This window comes from Carya illinoinensis, chromosome 11 (genome assembly GCF_018687715.1).
Source record: "Carya illinoinensis cultivar Pawnee chromosome 11, C.illinoinensisPawnee_v1, whole genome shotgun sequence".
Lineage (NCBI taxonomy): Eukaryota > Viridiplantae > Streptophyta > Magnoliopsida > Fagales > Juglandaceae > Carya > Carya illinoinensis.
This window is the reverse complement of record NC_056762.1, coordinates 9,568,045-9,589,208: the sequence shown is the minus strand read 5'-3', so window position 1 is coordinate 9,589,208 and position 21,164 is coordinate 9,568,045. Positions and strand designations below refer to the sequence as shown.

The 21,164-nt window shown below is 35.0% G+C and overlaps 1 protein-coding gene across 2 annotated transcripts; it reads right to left on the bottom strand.

Moving 5' to 3' along the window:
- Positions 1-7,959: 7,959 nt before the first annotated feature.
- Positions 7,960-20,627, bottom strand: LOC122281415 (plant intracellular Ras-group-related LRR protein 7). Of its 2 annotated transcripts, none has more exons than XM_043092870.1 (10): positions 20,297-20,627; positions 17,239-17,308; positions 17,065-17,111; positions 15,673-15,781; positions 15,434-15,519; positions 15,095-15,185; positions 14,349-14,434; positions 12,064-12,150; positions 11,830-11,968; positions 7,960-8,240 (listed from the first exon to the last, which is right to left on the bottom strand). In XM_043092870.1, exons 1-9 carry the CDS (start codon positions 20,393-20,395, stop codon positions 11,858-11,860), a joined length of 786 nt encoding a protein of 261 aa, XP_042948804.1. In that variant the 5' UTR covers positions 20,396-20,627; the 3' UTR covers positions 7,960-8,240; positions 11,830-11,857. The 2 variants fall into 2 exon arrangements, with proteins under 2 accessions (XP_042948804.1, XP_042948802.1); XM_043092868.1 differs by lacking the exon at positions 7,960-8,240 and adding an exon at positions 10,696-10,983 and having other exon boundaries at positions 20,297-20,626.
- Positions 20,628-21,164: the final 537 nt, after the last annotated feature.

Genomic DNA, 21,164 nt, shown 5'->3' with positions numbered 1-21,164 from the left:
TTTTTATTTGTTAAATACATTTTAATTTTACTTTTATAGTCAACTAGAGAAACAATAATATAGAGATACTAACTTTCATGGGATTGATAGTTTTTGTATGCACATTCATTTTTTATGCATCCAAATAACTGCCTACAAGTTTTTGAACATTCACAATGCTATGAAAAGAAGTTATCCGATACGAGTAAATTTACTAATCACTCACTAAATTTACAAATAAATTATTAGCCTATACGAGTTATTTGTAAAAATAAATTTACAACTTAAACTTACAGCAAACACAAACACAAACACATATGCCAAACAATCGCTTCTGTTATAGAAATTTTAAAACATGGATTGACTATAAGAATAAAATAAAATAACAAAACTTAAAGCAAAAGGCAATATTCTCCAACACCACAATCTCCAATGAGCAAAAGCTCAAACTCAAAAGACACTTCAATAAAAAAATATCATGAAAAAAAATAAGTAGCATGTTACTCCAATCTTTAAAAGAAAATACAGATAAAAGCCACAAAGTTGATCATTAGCAAATGAAATGCACTGCAACACATGCATGGATTGCCTTCAAAACCAAAATTAAATTTCATGCATACTATTGTAGCCAATGAATTCATACAATCGTAGTCAAATCATAGCAATCTCAATATTCAAAGACCTCAATCAAACTTGTCAACTACTATCTTTGTCCTCATGTTTTGGGTTTTCTTGTCATTGATAAGATTAAGAATGCAACTCTTCATAATAAAGGTAAATCACTCCTAAAACTGGCATGCTCCTATACTCACATCAATTTTCATTAAGATTTTCTTGAATAATATTGTGTGGGTATGGCCACTAGCATTTTCCATATTTTGTGCTTATGGCCCCTAGAATTTTCCAAACGAAACATCTCTTTTGTTGTTCAGGTGTTATGTTGTGGGCCAAGAGCTAACTGGTATCATTAAGGGCTTTAGTAGTTGGGTTGAATGCTGTTTAGTTCATTAAGTTGTATTTTGGTAGGGAGATGATCTTAAATATTCTATGAATAGTAGTGAAAAAATAATAATAAAATATTAAATAGTAGTGAATAGTAGTGAAAAAGTAATGATAAAATATTAAATAATAGTGAATAGTAATAAAACATAATGAAAAGTATATGAAAAATATTAATAAAATAATGAATAGTAATGGAATATTCGCATAATACTTTAGTATCCAAACTAGCCCTTAATGTTAATCAGTAATTGGGCATGGGCCCTTAGGATTATTATGGAATATTGCCCATCATAACAGTAAGGGCATTAGTGTCCTTTTACTTTATTTTTTGTTATGCTTCCACCTTATGTACTGTCAAAATAGTCCAAAATCAATAAAGAAAAATATTCAGGCAATTTGCCATTACGGAGGCACTGGTTCCTTGAAAGCCATATTTATCTTTCATTATGTTTCCTTACCATTTCCATTTACTTCATACAAGAAAAAAGGTTCATAATAGATTTTGGCATCAAAGCTGTTGATTAGGGGGCAACAGTGAGCTATGGATGACAGAACTAGGTTCAAAAAGCTAGAGAAATTAGTGTTGGGGATGAAGCAGCACCAAGACCTGCAAGAACAAAGAGTGGAAACTCATCAGAAGTCACTAAATGATTTAGCAGAGAAAATGGACTTGTTAGTAGAAACATTGAATGGGGAAATACCCACCCACGGCATCAAGCCAGATTTCATAAGCAGGAGCAGCAAGGTGACAGCTTAAGGGGCTTAAATGGTATGCAGTTTCGTTCCATCAAATTGGATTTTCCAAGGTTTGATGGGGGAGAACCCCACTAGCTGGGTGTGTAAGGTAAACCATTACTTTGCCCTACATCCCATGTTTGACCAACAGAAACTATTAATGATTTCCTTTATATGGAGGGTGAAGCCCTAGTTTGGTTTCAAGATGCTGATGAATCTGGTCATTTACCTACTTGGGACTCATTTATACAAGCCTTACTAGTTAGATTTGGGAGCTCATCTTATGATGACTCCATGGACGCTATTACTAGACTAAGGCAAACTTCTACTATGGCTGCCTATATGTCCCAATTTGAGGTCCTTTCCAAATCGCCTTAGGGGTCTTTCAGAAAGTTATAACCTAAGATGCTTCCTTAGTGGCTTAAGAGACGAGATAAGATTACCTATAAGGATGCTTAAACCAAATTCTTTGAACTCAGATTTTGGATTAACAAAGATCTAAGACGAATACATCAACAGCTCCAAAAGGAATGTTAAGCCATTTAATCACTTTAATGGTCCCTCACTAGGCTTCTAGAGTGGGGGGGTAAGAGGGTCAAGTTTTTCTCCTAATGCAGCTAAGATGGAACCCCCGAATTCTAAATGATTTAATCCAAAGAGAACTTTCCCTATTTAGAAAGTGAGTGCAGCAAAAATGAAAGAGAGAATTGATAAGGGGTTATATTATTACTATGAGGAAAACTGGAAGCCACAAGTGTAAAAGGGCCAGATTATATTTGATGGAAGGGATGGAGTTTGTTCTGGAGTCTATTGGAAATGTAGGGGAACGAGAAGAGCAAGAAACCAAAGGGGAAGAGGCTGTTATTCAAGGGGAGGGAGCTGAAACACCAGAAATTTCATTGCATGCCATTTCAGGTTTTCCTAGCCCTAGAACTATGAGGCTTTTAGGGAAGGTCAATGGGCATTCAATGGTCATTCTAGTGGATATTGGCAGCACCCATAATTTTTTTTATCCCAATATTATTTCCAAAACCCCTCTAACCCTCAATTCAAGAGAGCAAATAGTGGTAAGCATAGCAAATGGGGAGAGGAGTAAGAGTGAAGGGAGGTTGGAAAATTTTGAAGTAGTTGTGTAGGTCTATTTGTTTACTACTGATTTCTTTTTATTACCCTTTAGGGGGACAGTATTGGGTATGCAATGGCTCAAGACCTTGGGTCCTGTGTTGTGGGACTTCGTAGCCCTCACAATGTTTTTTACTCAAGGAGTGACCTCAATCATGCTCAAGGGATTAAATCTCAGCCTCTCCAAGTGGGTAGAAGGTGTTAGCCTTACTCAGCTCACAAAAATAGAGATGAGAGGCACGCTATTGCAGATTTCATAAGTGAGAAATGGGAAGGAGGAAGCCGTGATGCCACCTGCTGTGGAGAAGTTGCTATAGAAATTCATAGGGGTGTTTGGGAAGCCTAGAGGGCTTCCTTAAAAAAGGAGTCATGATCATCATATTGTTTTAAAGGAAGGGGTTGGTCTAATTTCAGTGAGACCCTATACGTACCATTTTTATCAAAAAGCTAAAATAGAGAAAATAGCAAAAGAATTGTTGAATGCTGGAGTTATAAGACATAGTCAGTCCCCTTTCTCTTCCTTGGTATTATTGGTCAGAAAGGCTGATGGAAATTAGCGCATATGTGTTGACTATCGAGCGTTAAACAAGGACAAGTTCCCAATTCTAGTTATTAATGAGCTGTTAGATGAGTTGAATAGGGTCACTATCTTCTCTTAAATGGACTTTAAGGTCCTAGTACCACCAAATAAGGATTAGAGAAGAAAACATCCCTAAGACAATTTTTAGGACTCATCAAGATCACTATGAGTTCTTAGTTATACCCTTTGGACTTACTAATGCACTTGCCACATTTCAAGAGCTTATAAACAAGGTGTTCCAACCTTATTTGCAAAGGTTTGTTGTTGCTTTCTTCGATGACATTTTAATTTATAGTAAGACACTTGATGACCATTTATTACATTTAACTATTGTGTTAGAAACTTTGGCAGCACACACTTTGTTTGCCAAAAGGAGCAAATGCAGATTCGGGTGCATAGAAATTGAATATTTGGGGCATTTGGTGTTAGCTGAAGGAGTGAAAACTGATCCTACTAAGATTTAGTCGATGGTGAACTTGCTCTTACCTAATTTCCTTAAATCCTTGAGGGAATTCTTGGGACTTACGGGGTATTATAGAAAATTTATTAAGAATTATGAGATGATAGTAGCCCCCTAACTGTTTTACTAAAAAAGAACTCATTTTAGTGGACAACAACAACAACCACGAGCTTTGAGGCACTGAAGATAGTAGTTACTCATCCCCCACTGTTGGCCCTACCCAACTTCTCTAAGCCTTTCGTTATTAAGTGTGATGCCTTGGGAGTATACATAGGGGCTGTGTTGATGAATTAGGGCAAACCACTAGCTTATCTCAGCCATGCTCTTAAGGGAAGGGCCCTGGATCTATCTACCTATGAGAAGGAACTCATAGCCCTAGTTTATGCAGTGAAGAAGTGGAGACCCTACGTGTTAAAGAGACCTTTTATTGTAAAGATAGATAAGCAAAATCTAAAATTTTTATTAGAACAAAAGGTTGAGACTCCATCCCAAAAGAAATGGGTTAGCAAGCTTATAGGTATGATTTTTTGATTGTGTATAAGAGGGGATGAGAAAACAAAACAGCTGATGCTTTGTAAAGGCAACTAGTGAAGGAAAGGGAGGTATCATTGGCTAGGATCATGTTGCTGTGGCTCTAAGACCTCAAGGCTTCTTACAAAAATTACTTGGAGCTCTCTGAGCTATGTCAGAAATTGCAGCAAGGGTAGCTTGAGGATCAAGGGTTTACTTCGATGAATGGGTTATTATTAAAAAAGGGTAGAATTTATTTATCAAAGAATTCTCCATTCAAGGCTCAGGTATTGCAATACACACATGATAGCCCATTTGGGGGGGCATTCGGGTTACCAAAAGACTATTCATAGAGTCAAGGAAGATTTCTATTGGCCTAATATGAAAAAGAATGTCAAACTACACATCAAGAGAGCCCCACATGCAAAAAATGCAAGTAAGAAAATACTCACCTTGCTGACCTACTTCAATCCTTACTAATACCCACAAGAAGTGGTCAGACATATCAATGGACTTTATTGAGTCCTGACCATTACTAAGAGATATTTTTGTGATCTTAGTGGTGGTAGACTGCCTTACAAAATACGGCCATTTTCTCCCTCTCTCTCACCCATACACTGCCAAAATAGTAGCCACCCTTTTTGACTCTCAGGTTTTCAAGCTCCATGGCATGCCTTCTACTATTGTCCCTAATCGAGATGTGGCTTTCATAAGTTCTTTTTGGAAAGAACTTTGTAGACTATATGGCACTTAACTTTTCCATAGCTCAGCTTACCACCCTCAATTCGATGGCCAGACAAAGGTGGTGAACAAGGTCATCCATCAGTATTTTCGGTGCTTTGTTAGCCACCGCCCAAAGGAGTGAGTAGCATGGTTGTCGTGGGGGGAATGGTGGTATAATACCAACCTCCACTCTTCCACCCAACTCACACCATTTGAGGCTTTATATGGGGTCCATCCACCAACTCTTAGAAGGAACTATCCAAAATCCCAAAGTGGATTCACACCTCAAATCCAAGGATGAAATATAGACATTACTCAAGAAAAGTTTATTGGAAGCACAAGAATCAATGAAGAGACAGTATGACAAGAAACATGTCGACAAGGAGTTTATAGAGGGGGACATGGTTTACCTCAAGTTACAAAAATATAGGCAACACAATGTTACTTGTCGCCCTAATGCTAAGCTTTCGCCTCGATATTATGGACCCTTTGAGGTGGTGCAACGGATCGGGAGAGTTGCTTACAAGCTGAAGCTTCCACTTGGGTCCTTAGTGCACCCCATCTTCCCCGTATCCTGCCTTAAGAAGTGCTTGGGCCCAGCCACCACAACAACCCCACTGTTACCACCAATAGACCCCCATGGTGCTCCTCGTCTTGAACCAGAAAGGATCTTGCAGAGAAGAATGACCAAATCAAACAATCGACCATTGATTAAATTGTTAGTTAAATGGAGTGGGGAATCGGAAGAAAACTCTACCTAGGTGTTGATTGAGCAACTGCGCCAACTATTTCCTAATCTTGTGGGCAAGGTCGTCTAAAGGGGGAACGAATGCCATGAGTTAGGGTTCATACCACCCTCAAAGCACAAAGGAGAAGAAGGCTTTGTTGGGGAAACAGATTAGTTTACTTTAGTTTAGTTGAATTTGTCTTATGTTGTTTAGGTGTTGTGTTGTGGGCCGTGGGCCAGCTAGTATCGTTAAGGGCTTTAGTAATTGGGTTGAATGTTGTTTAGTTCCTTAGTGTTAGTCAGTAACTAGGCATGGGTCCATAGGATTATTATGGAATATTGCCTATCATAGCAATGAGGGCATTAGCATCCTTTTACTTTATTTTTTGTTATGCTTCCACCTTATGTACTATCAGAAGAGTCCAAAATCAATAGAGAAGAATATTCAAGCAATTTGCCATTGCAGAGACACAGGTTCCTCGAAAACCATAGTTATCTTCCATTACGTTTTCCTACTATTTTCATTTACTTTTTACAAGAAAAATAGTTCATAACAAAAATAGAGCCAAGCTGTAGGAAAGAAACAAAATAAGGTTTCTTTCAGGAAATAATAAAAAAAGCATATAACTTTGCTACAGTGCAAGTTATATATGAATTGGGGGATAAATTTACTGTAATATGTTGGATGACTTTCCTTTAGCTAATTCAATGTGGCCCAAATTCTAGTGTGCTTAACTATTAATATAGTTGCACTGGCATTTGGCTAATCCAATGTCAGTACTCTAATAATGCTGCTATAAAATACAAAAAAGGTGTTGGAATTAACTTTTCGAGTTTTTATTATGTGGAAATGCCAAAAATTGACATTTTTCAAAACTTTTGAATTACCACCCAAAAATAATGATCACAAAAAGTCATTTATCTTGTAGTGATATATCCTCAATGTCAATAACTTAAATGTACTTTAACTAATTGGTTAAAATTCGTGGTTTGTAAATTTTTGCTACTTATGTATTTTGTCAAGTCCAATAATGCTCTTATTAAGTCCAATTTTTCTATCATTTTAAATAATTTGTAAAATTATCACTAGTTCAAAAAATTTAAACTGATGAAAAAATATAGATTTAATTATTTATAGTATATTCTTATCACTCCCCTTGCACTAAACATTTGGAATATTTAAATAAGAGCTTTACTACTCATTATTTCCACACATCATATTTTTATTTATTTATTTATTTTTTAGTTTTATTTTTTTAAAACTAATTGAATTTTTCTACTCATCATCCATTTATCATACATTTGGTAAGAAAAAAAAAGTGATATGTGGAGATGATAAATAGAATTTTTTTTAATTAAATAAAATAGAGTGTAGAGTTAGGTTCGAGCTCAAAACCTTTGTTCTTATATAATGTAAAATCACCACTTGTTCAAAAAACTTAAACTGATGAAAAGATATAAATTTAATTATTTATATTATATTATTAACAATATTAGTTGCTATAACCACATAAACAACTAGAACAATTTTGGTTTGACTGTCATTGTTTGAATATTTTTCAAGTATCACGCAAACCTTGTGACATACTATGTGAAACACAGGTTGAATTGTGGTAACACTTTAAATAATGAAATTTCTACTAATCATGACTTAAAAATGAATCTTAAGAGATTCAAAGATACAAGTCGAAATTATCATTATGGTAGAATTATTTACATATTTTCTTCTATCAAAACTATTATGTAAGGTATAATTGTGAAATATGGCTTATTTTATGAGCAACGAGCATAAACAAATATATATATATATATATATATACACACACACACACATACTAGCAATAGTTTAACGTGTAAGACACTTTTTCCTATTTAGAAAAAAAAAAAAATTGTTACTAGTGTGTAAAATTCTTGTACAAAAGTAAATAACGCAAATTGATTGGCTGGTTTGGTTACGTAAAAACAAACTATCTCATTTCATCTCATATCATATAATCATTACAACTTTCTCTAATTTATACACAAAATATAATAAAAAATTCAATTTTTTCAAATCCAAAACAAAACTAATATTAAAAAATTATATATAATAACAATATTTTATTTAACTTTCAACAAAACATCTCATCTCATCTTATCTTATTTGAAATATGTAACAATAAACGAGGAAGATATGTGTTCATTACATAAAACCCAAAGGTATTAGTACCAAAGTTGTAATAACTAAGAACACAACACAACAAACAATTTCCAAATATGCTCAAAACAAAAAAGTCTCCATGCTAAAAAAGGTGATACATAACTCAAAAAGATAATTGTTGTTTATTGTAAATGAGTTTCTATGAAGTCTTTGAAGAATGTCTGACTATCATGCATGAGATCCTCCAGCAGCTCTTCCAATCCTGAAAATAAAGTTTGTTAGTAATATGAATGCAGCAAATCATATAATAAGGCTTCAAAATATCAAATTGTACATGAAGAATACCAAGCAATGTGGCCTAGCTAGTTGCTACATTTTTTATTCTCAGAAACAATGTTCAGATTCTAGGGTATGGTAAGATTAGCTTTCATCAAATGCAATAGGTGAGGCTCATGTGCACGGGATGTATATAAAAGAAACACCTAAATACATTTGAATGCTAGAAAAACGAGGACAAAAACTCATGAACATCTCTCCATTAAAACAATAGTTGAAAACCAACTAAACAAGGAATACATAAAATATTTCCAAAGTTCTTCTGCATTGTGTTCCTAATTATTAAAACATCTCTCATTCATTTCCAACCATATACACCACATAATACACAAATGAGTCGTCTTCCACTCTGTTGCTACTTGAGATCGAACAAGTATGAAGTTTAGTCTCGCATGCGAGTAAATCTACTATTGATTTTGGCATAACCTGGGTCAATTCGGATCTTCTAAACACACCATCCCTTAACACTTTAACCACATCACAACGTAGAAATAAAATGATTAACTGATTATATAGCTTTCTAGTACATGAAACACCATTCCATATCAATCATTCCATGCTCTCTCTCTCTCTCTCTCTCTCTCTCTCTCTCTCTCTCTCTCTCTCTCTCTCTCTCTCTCTCTCCCCTTTATTCACAAGCTCTCTCTATCACTCAGGTTGCTTATGGTTAGTATAAATTATTAGAGCCTTTTCGAGAGTTGCTATAGACACAAAATAAACCCACAAATTGATATGGTTTCATGAAATCTATTAGATCTATTTTATAATAAAAATAATTTTATAATTTAATGTACCACTTCAAGTCATATTAGTTTGTGAGTTTAGTACTTTTGTATTAATCCATTTATAGCTAAAATATTTTTTTTTTCAAAATGGCCTCGTAGTGAAGTTATTGAAATATTCATTACAATCTAACTAAACTAAAAATTATGTGTTCATTAAGCATCTTAATATATACGGTAATATATCTTAGTCGTTAAATTTAAATGATTCTCTAAAAACCTTAGACAGATTATTTCTATTTCTATTCTCCTCTCCCTCCTCAAAAGGGAAAAATGTGGGAATTTAAATATATGTTACGGCTAATACCGGATTAGAATCCATTAAGGTGTATGTTCAAACTCTAGGACCAGATGGAGCAAGTTTTACAATATGTAATATGTGTCGAGAATTGGAAAATGCATTGGGTTTGACTATTTTAATTTTTGTTTTTTAAATGTTTAAAAAAGTTACTACTAGTGAATTTGTTACGCACAGACGTGGAGTTCGTGTCCGTAAATACCATATAGTCGCTTTGAAAAAAGTAAAGTTTATTATTAAAAAATTAATTAATTTTTTTATATGAGTCCTATATTTTTTTTTTCAAAGTTATTGAACGTCACTTATATACTTACGACTACAACTATTATTATTTTTTTAAATGTTTAAAGATGTTTAAAAAAAATGTTTGAAAAAAGAAAAAGAAAAAAAAAAGTGAGATTGTAATAGAAAGGTACACGTAGCGATAAGAGCCCAGCAGCACAGTAGAAGGATCCTTGAGAATTTAACACTATCCAAGATTACAAACAATTTTGATCCTATTTTGGAGAAAAAAAGAAATATAAATTGCTATGAACATAGTTTTCTAACATATGGGTATCCATTTTCTTTCACGTGAAGGCAGAAATCCACATTCATGAACTGAGTCATGTCTGAAAAATACCAACAAACATGTGATGGCATCAAACTGATATTGGATGTTCAAAAACGCGATACAATGAGCGTTTCTTCACATTTACCACAGAATCTATATTACTAATGGAAGAAACTATAGAATCTATATTACTAATGGAAGAAACTATAGTTGCTGGAGAAACATCCACGCATGCAGATTTCCCATGCTAAAGTATATAGCACATTTAAACTACGTTTGGATGTTAAGTTAAGCCGAGTTCTTTATGTATAATAATGAGTTGAATAGGTGTGATAAGTTATGTAGGACCAATCTAAATTGAGTTTAAATGTGCTTAGATGTTAATATGAGTTTAATACTATTTATGAAAAATTAAAAAATGGTTTTGATACCGCATATAAAATCGTGTTGAGTTGAAAAAAAAATTGAGTCCCACGTATAAAGAGGGTTTGAGTTGAGATGAATTTAGTAATTTGAAAGTTGGGTATTTAAATGTTAGATTTAACTTAAAATTAGACTAAATTGAGTTGATATCAACTGAATCTTGCAACCAAACGGAACTGCAAGAACAGTACTCGGACATTAGCAAAGTTGTCCTTTGACATTTGATCGAATCGTACCTGTGTCAACATATATATATATATATATATATATAAAGTTCACTCTATATATACTTATCATCAAGCTCTGCTAATAGATGTGCACTGAATTTGTCCTCGGTCCGAAACCATAACTATATGAGGTGAAGTCCTTAAATAAACACCAAGTACTTGTGATGCATACAAGCAAATCAAAATAACAGGCATATACACTAACAATATCCCTCATTTACAATGTGATAGAACCGATTTTGGAGATATTATTTCGCACCTCACAGGTAGCCATATATACTAATGTCCATCCAATCTACTATAAAAGCTGCTTTGAATTTATAGCTGACCAGAGATGGCATCCCTTCTTTGCATTCAAATAGACTCAGCCCGTCAACCTCTACTCTCTAGTTTGTTCAAGAAGAATCAAAAGTTAAGAACATTTACAAGAAGCATGAATATCTCAAAAAGCAAGAAAAAAATGTGCAAGTTAATTAACGTATGCAATTGTAATTGTGACAGATTTGGAAGATACAAAACCAGGCAATTTGTTCATTAGTGAATCAAACAAAAGGAAAATGAGGAAAGCAATTGATGAATGGTCCGGTCCACCAGCAACATTTTAGATGCAGCACATGCATGGTATGAATAGAATCAGAGGTAGCTCATTTTCAATTCCCATTCAAGCATTTTTCTTTGTGGGTTTTACTCTCAATCCTTCACCGAGGTCTGAGAGAGAGAATACATGTTACATTGGAGATCTTATTAGTGCAGCTTGAACAAGATATGCACTCTGAGCGTTAATCATATTGAAAAAACTGTTCCTCTTCGAAGCATAAGTTATTTAGGAAGACTGTAGTCTAACTCCTATAAAAAAACAGCAAAGTAGGCAAACCTAGAGGAGTCATAAATAAGGATATATACTCAAGCATGTACAAACAGAACTAAAATGGACAGAACAATATATGAAGTTTTTAAGCATGCTTTACAAGCATTTCAATCTGGTACATTCAAGATTCCTGAACACACTACTTCTAAAAGTAATTTTTTTTTTTTTCCTTCTCTTTGCTGGATGCTTCTTAAATTCTGTTTAATAAATCTTTTGATGCTTGAAGAGCCAGGACCAAGCACCAAAAATCATCATATTCATAATATTCAAGACTAAACTTGGCAGCATATGTAAATGTCTATAAACTTGACTCTGCCAATGCAAGGCTCTAAGGAAACCCATTGAGATTGTGATGTTGACTTACCCTTTGAGAGAGCAAAAATGTGACGCTTTCATAGATCAACACCCTCATCAAGGCCCTTTGATGCAATCATCACGTTTGAATCAATTTGCTTGTCAAACTTCTTCTTCCTTCTTCCTTCAAAATCTTGAAATCCTTCCATCTAGAAATGTGCAAGGTTCAGTTAGATTGTAACATGCATAATGGGAATTTCACCAAAATATGCAATTAATAATTAATTAAATAATGACAACACACCTGCTGGAATTGATCCATTGAAATAGGATTGCCATGTAGGGAGATATTCTGTAGGGCTTTGCACTCTTTCAAGAGATTTGGAGGTATCTGTCCAGAAAGCTAACTATATCAATACGCCCATGTCCAGCTAAATTGGATAACTGAATAAACTACCAAGAAGCGATAAAAAAGAACCCAAATCTGCCATACTTTTTCTTTTATAAGTAATAAATCTTTATGATAAGTGCAAGAGGCGCAAATGAAGTATACAGGGATATGCTTTTATTACATAATGCACAGGGATACACGAGAGGTACTTATCTAGTAAGTGAAAAATATACTAAAAATTAATGCATTTCTTTTTACTGGTACTGGGTATCCAAAAATAAAGATCCGACTAATCCTGGAGGTGCACAGGCCCTCGGCAAGCAGTCTTTCTATTTTATGAATAAAAATTTTATTGAGACAAGTAACAAGGAAAAGCCAAGTACACCAGCAAGAATACAAAAACTGAATCTATTACATGTCAGGAACTAGAAAAAGAAACAAAGAAAATCAACTAGTTCCATTAAATAAAATAGCCGAAGCCTACTGAAATAAAGAATTAAAGAAAAAACATCTAAGTTCATCCACCGGGCGTTCCTTATTTTCAAAGCCTTAACCGTTCCTCTCAATCCAAATGCACCACATAAGAAATAAAGGTATCATATTCCAAACAGCAGCTATTTGCACATTACCCCTTAAACCTCTCCGGCAAGTAAAAAGGTCCACAACCCTCCTAGGCATCACCCAAGCCATACCACACCTTCGGCAAGCAGTTTTAAAATCCATGCAAATAAAGTCCATAGATAAAGTCCAAAGGAAGGTGTGTTGCCAAAGAGAAAAGGAACCATGAATCTGGTAGCTCACTGTAACACTCCAATGGAAGACCCAAAACACATGGTGATCTATACTCTAAAAAAACTAGTTAATGATACAATTGGAGCCCCATTGGAACCTTATAAAGAGCAAGAGTTTCTCATTCCCAAGCAATGTGGGATACCATACACCATCTATCCTTATCCTTATCATATGAGGTATCACAATCTACCCCATTTAAATTCCTGATGTCCTCGTCGGGCCAGACTGTCGTAGGTGGCACAGCTCAAATCCCATATTTCTGGTTGGGATAAACTCTGATACCATTTGTAACGCTACAATAAAAGACCCAAACCACATGGCCTATACTCTAAAAGTACTAGTCAATGATACAATTGGAGCCCCATTGGAACCTTATAAAGAGCAAAAACTTCTCATTCCCAAATAATATGGGATCCCATACACTACCTGCCCTTATCCTTATCATATGGGGTATCACACTCACATTCACATTACTAACAAAAAAGAAGTACATATTATGCAGAAAATTCCTCTATGCTTTCGACAATCTATTACATGCAAAGTTCTGAAACCCCCACACCATAAACATCTTAGCTGAAAGAAGTAAATGGTTAAGATGTCAGGAAGATGCATTTCAAAGAGTATGGCAAGTTCTGATTCACTCCTTAAACCAATCTTATATATCCGATCTCTATAATTTATTTGTCAATGATCATGAGGCCTCAGAACAAAATTTGAACGTCCGGCAACTTTCAAGATACCAATTTTTTTTTTTTTTTGGATAAGCAATAAGGAGTTGTTTGGGAAACACATCTCATCTCATCTCAAAATTTCTCATAATTTCCTTTCTAAACATCACTCAAATACAAACACTTTTCAATTTCAAATATTCAATTTTTTCACCTAATCATTACAAGTTTACAACTTTCCCAAACTTCCAAACAAAACACAAAAAACAATTTAAATTTTTTAAATTCCAAAACAAACGATAATATTAAATAATTATATTCTATCAATATTTCAAATTTACAATATTTTTATTCAATTTTTTTCTCTTTCATTTCCAAAACCTAATCAAACATCTTAAGTCAAACTATTTCACTTGTACTATTCATAAACTATTTCATTACTATTCACAGATTTCTCATCTCATCTCATTCTCCAAGCATCCCCTAAATCAGTATTGATAAGAGCAAAAGTTTCTAAATACCAAAACTAAAATTTAATAAATTATAAAAGGCTATTATCAAATTTCAAAGAATGTGAAAGATGATATACTTGAAGGTAGAAAGAAGAGGAGATGAAGAGAATAAAAGCCCTGTAAAAATGGTAAGAGTGCAAGCTTCAATCTGTTGACAAGACCTCAATTCGCATGTGACAAAATGGAGAGAGAGAAGAGGGGGGGGGGGGGGGGGGGGGGTAAATACCTGCTTCACGTTATTATTGTTTAAGCAAAGTGACTTTATGTGAGTGAGGTTGCAAAGTGATGCAGGTAGATCTTCAAAAAGATTATCTGAAAGGACATCCAGAATCATGAAGATGTGAACACGTAATAGTAAAATCAAGAAATTGCTATAATAGCACATAGCTCACAAAACCAGATAAATAATGATAAAAGAGACCATTTAAAATTCAGAAGCACAATCATGCTTCTAGCTTGTCCACTAAGTTTTATTTATTTATATTATTAAAACAAGTAAAAAGGCATTGCCCAATTACATAGGTAGTATACAAAAGAGAACACCAATTACAAGTTAGGAACTAGCTTTAAAATGACACTCTCATCTATAAGAAACTTAAGAACTCCCTAGTGATTGTAAATTGTAGAAGCACAAGAAAACATTCAATGCCTCAAAGTTTTATATATTGCACAAAATTGATGATGCATGAAAGGTATCATGGCTTAGAACAGCAGAAGTAACGAAAAGGTAAAAGAGAATTTAGGTCATATGGCATGTGCAAAGAGCATGCTTATAGCACCAAATAGCCAGTTCAGATTTAGCATATATATCCATCAATGAGCTGAAAGTTTCAGCGCATGCAGAAATTTTGACACTTCAAATCTCAGAAATCTCCATATTGTTCAAATAATCCACTTATTCTAGGGCCTTGTAGTAAGCAACACTTGTTAAGATATGATAAGACATCACATTGGAGAAAGATTTGAATGTACCATTTGCTTGTAATTCTTCAAGAGAGAAACAACTGCCAATTGATTCTGGAAGAGACTTCAACTTGTTATTTGAAACATTCAAAAGCAACAACTGCATCATCAAACAATCAATATTGGATCGTGGAACTTGATAAAACATGCCAAATGTGTTTTCTTTCTCAAGTGATGTTGTAATTCTCATAAAGTATGTGGAATTAACTTCCACTCGTGATTATAATCAGTGGGTACCACTACTGCACGACTTCTATTTAAGCTATTCTACCATTGAAGAAACAACTCAAACCACTGAGGCCGCAGTGTAGTCAATAGAATTCCAGTTCACTAGGTATAATTACTCACATTACGCAAGCTCCCAATAGTCTCAGGCAAGTATGTTAACAAATTTCCAGAGATGGATAACCGCTCAAGCCTCACCAGCTGTCCCACTAGAAACAAAAAGAAAACATAATCAGGTTAGAAGCTAGTAAAAAAGTCTCGTGCAAGCTGCATTCAGTCCTTATACAAATAAACCCAAGGCAGGCAAAGACTATCAAACACAAAAATTAGCGTTCTCTTACTTATCTAGGGAAGAGAATTACATTCATCGGGCAAAGAAGTCATTCGATTCCCATCAAGCGTCATAACTTTTAGAGACTGAAGTTTCCCCAAATTTGTTGGTAGTCGCTCAATGAGATTCTCAGATAAGATCTGAAAAGATTGAACAACTTTAAACACAAGTTTTTCCAATCTTAATCCTATCATAATGATCACCAATGGAAATCGAAGAACAGCCATCGTGTGAATGTAAATAATTGCGTCATAATATATTTTTTTAAAGGTATTCGTGTAATAAAAAATAAATGCAAGAGAAAAGATTGTAAATGACTCAACAATAGAGAAGAAAGTATGTATCAATGAATCTCTTTCAGTTACTTCCCAATAATTTCATTTCTGGTGGATTTCCCTCTATAAGATTCTCATGCTTCTCTTTTACTTTTTTTTTTTTTTTAATAAGTAATAAAAATATTCTAATTCTTTTCAACCAATTAAGATAAGACCCTATATTTATTAGTCTTAATTAATCAATGTACTGACTAATTCCAAGCTGATGAAGAAACTGGATATCAGATAATTTCAGTACCATGGGATTATTCAACCACCAAATCTGTCCCAAAGAATAGCAACTGGGTGCATTGGCCAACATTAGCATATCTCAACAGAATTCAATAAGTAATCCACAACAGGTTCTAATGCCAACTAAAGCCTTGTGAAACTGGATGGAATTACTAGTCCTAATTAATATATTTTTCTACCTGTAAAAGGCTGCATGTGCACTGCAGCTTTAAAGCCAAATACAACCCCACGGCAAGGTTTTACACATAGGGCTAGCTTCTTTCTTTATCTCGCTTGCCTTTAGTCCGTCTAGAGCTTTTATGAAGCTATTAATTCATGATCTTGCAATTATCCAACCCCCGTCACTCTACCAGATTTGTTATAACGTTACACTAGATGTCATTATTTTGTAAGGAGTATGCTAGGTACAAGCCCCAAATAGAAAAGCCCCACGCAGGCCCTTTGTAAAAAAATGGGTAACACTAAAAAAGAATAGGTTTTTTCACAGTTTTTCATGGTGCATTCTACTTTTTTACAAAGAGACTGCACAAGGCTTGTCTATTTGGGGCTTGTACAAATCATTACTCTTTTGTAAGAACCTTCCTTTAGAACCACATTCATTCTCGTAGATTAACCTGTTATGGACTTCACAAGTCATTTTCAAGTATGGAGAAACTTTGAAGGCAAATATTTACGAATTATTAAGAAAAAAGTGAATCACAATCTCCACATTGTTTCTTCAAAATAGAACAGCTGTATCAACCCACAAATATATTACTTAAAATTTTTATAAATTCTGTACATGACAAATGTTTTTATAGCATATGATCATGGAAAGAAACTAAGCACATGTACACAACTGAATTAATTATTCTTACCATGCGCTGCATGTTAATTAATTTGCTTACATCTGTAGGTATCTCAACTGCAAAAAGGAAAAACAATCAGCAGGAGACAGGTTTTAGAAATATGAAGATTTCATTTGTTAGGGGTTAAAAAGTGAATATCCTCACTACTAACTGAGATACAGAAGACGGTGAGATGGGCATTACCTATTTTATTGTGTGTTAAATCAAGAGTTCGGACGGATCTCTCCAGGTCAAAAACTTCATTTGGGAATGCCTGTTGCAGAGAAATAGAACATCCACGTGTAAGTTTGGTATTTCTTCAACTGGTACTATGATGCTATTTTCCTTCAATTTATGCATGCGTAAAGAATAAAATATGGTTTCACTCCATGTGTTGAATGTATATCTTAACTGCCGAAAATAGTGCATTGACTACTTAATTGCAAACCTGAAAAAAATTTTGATCCTTTTGTATCTAATCATTCAAGTGTTGTCCAAGAGATATGACTAATTTGAAAAGTTAACCAACAAAATACTTTATATTCTCAACAGTATGAGTTCGCAGTACACTTAAATTTGAACTCCCCCATCTACTTCAAATTATAGACAACCAACAATAACTAAAAGCTGTCTAAACAATGAGGAAACCATTATATCTTCACACACCATTACTCATCCTTAGCCCAGGCACTCGCACTCACAAGCACATGCGCTCACACACTCATACGCACATGTTAAGTTTGATCATATCAAGAGGTCACAGACACAATTCAAACACCGACTTGATGTAAGGGACTTGATTCTGGAAGTGAAGAGTAGTTTGGTTCTGATGCTTATGTAATGAGGAATAAAAGGTTGTACAACATAGAGAAAAACGTTGTGCTGCACTTAAGTAAAATCGTGCACATAAGGAAGTAACAGAACTAACGGAAAGGGAAAGTGAACCGGTGCACTTCGGCCTTTAATGACGGTGCGTTGTGACTGAAGGGAATGGAATTCCTCGAGCAGCTTAACAGCATCATTTATCGATTGTTCTTTTGCATCAATTGTTCTTTTGTCTATAAATAGAAGTTGCAGAATTCATCTAGAGGTATTGTAATTGCATAAGATACTTCTTGAATTGTATGGAGGGTTTTTATTTTTTATTTGATAGGTAAAAGAACAATTATATTAATGAGAATGAAATAAGCAAAGCCTAAGTACACGGGAACCATACAAGAGAAAAGCCTAAATACATTCTAGAGGAGCTAAGATAAAGAAAGGAAATCGTGGACAGTAGTTCCATTAAGTACAATGGCTGAAAACCAAAACAATAATGTATGTAAAAAGAAATTCTGAAACTTCGCCATAGCGCGTTCCCTATCTTCAAAGCACCATGCATTCCTTTCCGACCAAGTACACCACATAATGTACAACGGTATCATCTTCCAAACTGCTGCCACCTGAGGGCAGCCATAAATGTCCTGCCAACAAGCAAGTCAACCACCCTCAATGGCATTGCCCAAGAAACATCAACTCTTTTGAAAATCTCATTCCACAATGTTTGTATGGAGGTTAAAGGTTCCTCGAAAACCTTGTTCAAGAAAGCCTTTATCTCATCCCTTTGCGGCAAGTAAGGTGACTGAAGTATGTTTTGCAGGACTTTTTAAGCTGCATGGCATGCCCAAAACTATAGTCTCAGATTGAGATTCTATATTTACACGTTCATTTTGGAGGGAACTGTTCAAGCTTCAAGGCACTTCTCTTCATTTCAATTCCGTTTATCACCCACAATCAGATGGGCAGACTGAAATTTTGAACAAAGCAGTGGAAGAGATGTTACACAAGTGAGAGGCGAAAGGAGTGGAATACTTGGTTGACTATGGCTAAATGGTGTTATAACACCACCTTTCACACAACTATTGGCATGTCTCCTTTTGAAACCCTTTATGGGTATGTGCCCCCTAAGCTGCTTTCATATGTCCCTGGAACCACTGCTAATGCAGCAATGGATCATCAATTGAAATCAAGAGAAGAATCGTTATCCTTGTTGAAGGTCAATGTGCAAAAGGCTAGCAGAGAATGAATGCTTTGCTGATATGAAGAGGACTGAGAGAGTTCTTGAGGTGGGAGATTGGGTTTTCTTAAGGCTTCAACTTTACAGACAGAAAATAGTAGCTATGAGGCATAACCTGAAGTTGTCACCGAGATATTATGGTCCATTCCAGCTGCTTAAGAGCATTGGATCAGTAGCTTATCAGTTGGATTTACCATTTTCCTCAAAAATCCATCTAGTTTTTCATGTGTCTTGACTAAAAAAGAAGCTGGGCCAAGGTGTCTCTCCATTGCCAATGTTACCCCCAGTGGACTCACAAGGCAAACTTCAGCCTAAACTTGAGGCAATTTTAGAGAGGAGATCGAAAAAGGTTGGGAATTAGGCAGCAACAAAAGTGCTGATTAAATGGCTTGGAGCACCACTTGATGATAGCTCATGGAACTGCTGTGGAAGATGAGGAATCTTTAAGTGGAGGGGAATATAATGGCTTTGACCTTGTGGACAATGTCTTTAGGAGTGGGGATTGTAAGGGGACTTGATTCTGGAAGTGAAGAGTAGTTTGGTTCTGATGCTTATGTGATGAGGAATAAAAGGTTGTATAACGTAGAGCAAAACAGTGTGCATAAGGAAGTAACAGAACTAACGGAAAGGGAAAGTGAAACGGTGTGCTTCGGCTTTTAAATATCGGTGTGTTGCGATTGAGGGGAAGGGAATTCCTCAAGCAGCTTAACGACGTTGTTTATCGATTGTTCTTTTGTATCAATTGTTCTTTTGTCTATAAATAGAAGTTGCAGAATTCATCTAGAGCTATTGTAATTGCATGAGATACTTCTTGAATTGTATGGAGGTTCAAGGTTTCTCGAAAACCTTGTTCAAGAATCAATAAAGGGATTCTTGGTTTCCTTTTCCATTTCTTTCTCAGTTCTTGGTCATCCTTGGTGACTCTTATTACAATTTTTCTCTGTTTTCTGGGTTCTTGTTCACTATTTTGGGTTCTTGATATCCTGGTATCTTGAGAGATACCTTACACTTGACCAAAACTAAGCAGATTACATCTAACCCTCTTATTTCAAAACCAAGTCCCTCATTACGCAATAAATAACTCAAAGACCCCCCCCCCCCCCCACCACAAACCAAAAAAAAAAATGCAGAGGCATCGATACAATTAATATACATATGACAATATATGTGTGTGTGTGTGTGTAGAGAAAGAGAGAAAGAGATTACCTTCAATTTGGAGTCTCGGAGAGCCACAATGCCAGTCGATCGCCACCGGGCAACCCTACTGGCCTTCGAGTCCGTGTTCTTGCTGACACAGCACCCCATTTTGTGTGATCGATCAAAAGAAACAAAGAGAGAGGAAAAATTATCCCTCTCTCTCTCCGTCTCTCGCTGCGACTCTTAATTCTGGATTGGAGAGGGTTAGAGAGATTTGGTGGGAGATGGGTTCAAGGTCAGAGATCAGGAGGAGAAGCAGTCGTCAGTTCTTGGGGAGAATGGGAGAAACGAGAAAAGCCGCGTTGGCTGTCGTTGTTTTTCTTAATTACGTGGGTGTTGTTCTTCGTTGGTTGTTAGCTATTGGATTGTACTTTTCAAACACGCGGAGACATCTGATGATGTCATTTTTACTAGAAATTCTATTTGTAGTTTTAAATAAAAATTATATATATAATTTTATTGGTAAATAAGAATAAAATGAGATGATATTATTATAAGAGAAATTAGGGGTGTAAAAAAAAACCGACAAACCAAAAAATCGGTCCTGACCAAACTGGACTGGACCGGTTGTGCCGGTTTCGGACCGAACCGGTTTTCATAAATGAAAAACCGGCCGGAACCGGTCCGGTTTCGATTTCGGTTAGTTTTGGACCGGATCGGACCGGTACTATTTATATATTAATATTATATATAATATATTTTATATTATATATAATTTTTAATCACATAAAAAATAATCACATATATACTAATACTAATATTCTAATATAGATTATAGTTATACTCATACTAATATAGTTATACTAAATCATCAAAACTAACACTAACATATAGCTATATTAATAGTCTAATATTAATACTATTATATTGTCTAATA

Bases quoted from the DNA above. Each gene is read 5' to 3' on its own strand.
- LOC122281415 (XM_043092870.1), bottom strand. From the start codon at position 20,395: ATGGGGTGCTGTGTCAGCAAGAACACGGACTCGAAGGCCAGTAGGGTT. The intron at 17,309-20,296 runs GTAATCTCTTTC...TCTCTGCAACAG, and splicing joins TCCGAGACTCCAAATTGAAG to GCATTCCCAAATGAAGTTTT. The intron at 12,151-14,348 runs GTATTTACCCCC...CTTTCTGGACAG, and splicing joins ACAATAATAACGTGAAGCAG to ATACCTCCAAATCTCTTGAA.